We start from the raw sequence: 4,399 nt of genomic DNA on the forward strand, positions 1-4,399 counted from the left end.
GAGACCTTTCCTAAGTGCATCGAAGAATTGCTAGACAGTGTTCTCCGACAATGTCCCTTGGGCAAAAGGGCCACCATTCTATCGAAACTCTAATTATTTTCCATAATGAATAGGAAAAATATTTCCATAAAGGTAAACAACAAGAAATTCTCTAAATAATAATTTCATAAAACTCAAGTTTAAATTAAATATCTTTTACATTTTCTTATGTTTCATTTAAAAAAAATACTCAAAAATGTCAGGCCAAGCGGGATCTTTTAACTAGGATTGTGTTTTGTTAAATTAAAGCATTTTCACATAAAAAAGAAGAAGAAGAAGAAGAAGGTGTCTCATTTCTACATCAACAGCTGTTCGTCCATGCACGGTTTAGTGATGAAGGGCCAACAAATGATACAGCTGCTAGCCCAGCGATACCGATAGTTAGAGGGTTAACTTAGCTGGGCCTTTGCTGGACTTGAGATACAACAGTTGCAGGGATGACTGGTGAGATGACCGGTCATACCCTTTCTGACTAAGGATGGTATAATCTTGATTGATATTGTATATGATACACTATTCATGCTAAAAAAACCCCCAAAAAAACTATCATCTGCCCCTGTTTTCAGGTCTCGAAGGACTCAAAAACCGCCTTCATTTAAGGGTCTGTCTACCTTCCTTCCACGGCAGATGAAAAAATCACTATAATTGGCTTCAGTAAGTATGGCGCTTGGTTGCGGCGACCAAAATCTTTCATGGCTCCACAAAGTAGGAGTGAAGAGGTCTATTTATGCACTAGCTAGCTAACATCCGACTGCACCATAGGGAAGAAGGACCAGTTCTTCGTTGTTTCACCCTCCTTCCCAATAACACTTCCATTAGCCCACCAGTTCGAACTACTAGGTTTGTGTGAATCTCCTTCATCAGCATTGTCAAAGTTAAATTCATTAACAGAGCCAAGAGTGATGGGCTGTTGCTTTCGATGCTGTGGTGCCTCCCCATCTGTTGAAGGTGTCTCTGGTGTATCATTAGATGTGTCACCAGATCGACGCTCAAAGCTTTGTATCAATTCACCATAACTCTCTTCTTCTTTAGCTTTTGTTCCATTTTCCACATATTCTGGCACAGTTTTAATAGAACATGCTGGCTTCTCTTCCACACATCTTGAGGCATCTTTGACACTTAACTCGAAAGAGAATCTATGATTAACAACTTGATCATCGTCGTGTCCATTTTCTGAACGAGGATGTGAAGCAACATCAGAAAACTGACGATGCAGGAGAAAGTTGGGCGATCCGTGCCTCACAGAATCTGGAGTCAGAGCCCCTGAATCTTGATAGGATCCCCATTCACGGGTGGAAAGCTTATCAAGGTTCAAGAGCTTTGGACCCATTCGGAATTCAGGAGAGTGAGGACCACCAACAGCAAATTCACCATCAGGGAAAGGAGATGATGTGCCTGAGCCTGAAATGCCAGAGCTAGGTGAAATGAGTTGGCCAACTGAGCTTCCAGGATGAAACTGATAAGACTGAAAATCAAATGGGAATCTCAAACCAGTAACACCATTTCGCAGGGTAGGGTCAATTAATTGAGCGAAAGGCACCTCAGGCGAGGAAGGTGTAGTCAAGTGGACAGACTCGGGAGGAGGAGTGTAAGGAGCAGTTGATGGTTCAGTGGTAAAAGTTGAGAACACAGGTGGTGAGACTAACTGGGTTTCATGGGCATAAGGACCAATAGCAAAAATAGAGGCAGGCCCACTGGGAGAGTACATGCTAGCAGATATAGAGGTGCAGGACACTAAACCTGCCGGTGATTGTGTAACAGAAGGGGGTTCTGATTGAAAGAAAGAGGCAGGGGAGGAGGGAGGTGCAACAAAGGGGAACGTGACTTCTGGTGCTTGGGCTGAATTTTCAGCCGCAGGAGCACCACTTCCAGGAGCTGATGATTCAGGAAAAAGGACAGCATGCCCAATTTGCCTTTTGCGCTTCTGATATCCAAAACACCAATATATGCTCCAGCGGCTTCTCCATCTTCGCTTCTGTTACACAAAACTAGCATCAGAAAACTGATATAGAACATGAAATCATACCAAATATCCTCTCCAGCAATTCAGGGTTATTTTTATATTTATCATGATAAGAGATTCAGAGAAACTCTCATGCACTAACCATGAAGGAAACCAATGAAAAGAATTCCATGTTTTAACACACCGAGCAACTCTATCGATTACGAATCAAAACAAGACATGTTATGTTTACTTTTGACAGATTGACGAACAATAAATCACTATAGAGAAAAAAATAGCTTATATTTATATATTACTCCGCTGCTGCTGCAACTGTAATAAACAGAGCTCATTATGCCTAAACACTTCAAATTTTATTGATCACCGCCCATCACAAGGAAAAAAAAAAAAAGGAGTTGATAAATAATGATATAGATACAAATAATAAAAATCATCAAGCATCCAGGAACGATAATAAAGAAATTACTAACCAAGAATTCCTCTTTGAAGCAGCAGGTTAGGAGAAAGAGAAAAAATGAGAAAAACTGTCATCAAGTGCAGGAAATGGCTTAAAGTAAAAGTAATAAGCAACATCTAGTTTGATTCAAATCACATTGGTTGAGTGTCGAAATAACTTTATCAAACAGCTCCCCTCTTATTTGGACCTTGAAACCGCAAATCCTTTCAGTTGCACGAAATCTCTGCTCTTAATCTATAGATAATCCCAAGTCTATGATACATTTATAAGAAGAAGAGAGATTAATTTCAACTAAAAAAAGGCACTTTCATATATTCTCTTAGCAAAAACAAACTTGAACCAGATAAACAAAAAGTTTTTGCTAAACAAAGCTAGACAAAGAAAACACAACATGTAAAGCAACATACCTTATCCAACCAAAATTTGCTTTGATTTTGCTTCGAAAAACTTAAATAAATGAAATCAAGATCACAGGAATCACCACTTAATCTTATTTTAAAACTCCTAATCTCAAGCGTTGTAAAACAAAATTAATTACAACTACCTGAACCGTAGCTTGAGGCACACGGTTCTCAGCAGAGGCGATCGCAGTAGCGGCAGCGTTTATAGTCTCTAGAGTATTGTTTGCAGCTCTCGACTCTCCATTCACGTCTCTCATCTCTGCTTATTTTCTTTCCTCTCTCTGTTTTCCAGGAAAATGTTTGCGTTCGGGCGAGAAAACTGAATCGTAGGAGAGAAAATTCGAGTGGGGAGAGACTGATGAAAAGAAAACTAGAAAACTATCTCTTCCTTTAGTTTTTGGTTATGAAATTTTATCATCTCTCTCTCTCTCTCTCTCTCTCTCTGTTATTAGAGAGAGAGTCTGCGTCTGTGTTTTAAGTATTCTTGTGGTTTTAGAGGTCAAACACGGCAATTGGGATCAATTAATTTTCTTCGACGACGACCGGACGTTCTGCTTTTCTGGTATTTTGCTACGGAATAATTATGGTATTTATTAAATCTAATTTTACCATTTTAGCCTTGTGATCCACTCCAATTTTCTCCCCTGACGTTTCCTTTTGGACATTGCACATGGTTTGGAATGGGGAATGGGAATGGGAAGGAAGGAAAGGGTGTAATTGTTTATATATATATATATATATATATATATATGAATGCACGTGTGGCCATCTCACTTCTAGATGGTGCGCGCGTGCATATACCCCGCGGCCCGCCTCCCTCAACGAAAGTTCTTGCCCTTTACCGCCTCCCTTGAACAAAACTTGCACGGCTGCTGTCCCTCCCTCCCTCCCTCCCTCCCTGAAGTCTTAACCCCTAAAAATATCTTATTTCTCAATCACCACAACCACAATATATTATACATTATAGTATAAAGCAAGGCTACACTGGTGGCATCCACATCATCTAATTAGGAAGATGACGTATTTAATTTCTAGATATCATTATTATACCAATTTCTCCCTTTGTATATAATAATTCCATATATATATATATATATATATATATATATAAAAGAAGCGGAGAGCCTGGTGAGCATAATCGCTGATCTATAACTAGCTAGGTTGTCTCATCGTCTCAGCACACACATATTGCAATAAATATCTATACTTCCTTGTCAAAGGTAGCTCTTACATATCATCAACGGATCACCAAAGCCGTTTGATATCAATATTGTAGTTTTTTCTTTTTTCGATTTTAATTTGTTTTCAGTTTTTAAAAACCTAGAAACTTGATTGATGGAACAAGTCTTTTCTATTTTTTATATTGAAATAAATACTTTATCCAAAGTCAACGGTTTCATTTTACTATTCATTCAGTCCTCAACTACACAAATCTTGCTTGATACACAGGATGCCTTGATTTTGACTCCAAATATCGCGTCTTAACATTTGTTTTCTAAAACCAACCTAATCCTGACTATTTCTGGTAGTCTCAAACAT

General features: G+C 38.8%; 1 protein-coding gene across 1 annotated transcript; it reads right to left on the reverse strand.

Annotated features, from left to right (window-relative positions):
• Positions 1 to 308: 308 nt before the first annotated feature.
• On the reverse strand, positions 309 to 3,383 carry LOC133700898 (uncharacterized). Its single transcript, XM_062124629.1, has 2 exons — positions 3,004 to 3,383; positions 309 to 2,014 (listed from the first exon to the last, which is right to left on the reverse strand). The coding sequence occupies exons 1-2, from the start codon at positions 3,115 to 3,117 to the stop codon at positions 776 to 778; spliced, it is 1,353 nt and encodes a 450-aa protein (XP_061980613.1). The 5' UTR covers positions 3,118 to 3,383; the 3' UTR covers positions 309 to 775.
• Positions 3,384 to 4,399: the final 1,016 nt, after the last annotated feature.

This window comes from Populus nigra, chromosome 8 (assembly GCF_951802175.1).
Source record: "Populus nigra chromosome 8, ddPopNigr1.1, whole genome shotgun sequence".
NCBI lineage: Eukaryota > Viridiplantae > Streptophyta > Magnoliopsida > Malpighiales > Salicaceae > Populus > Populus nigra.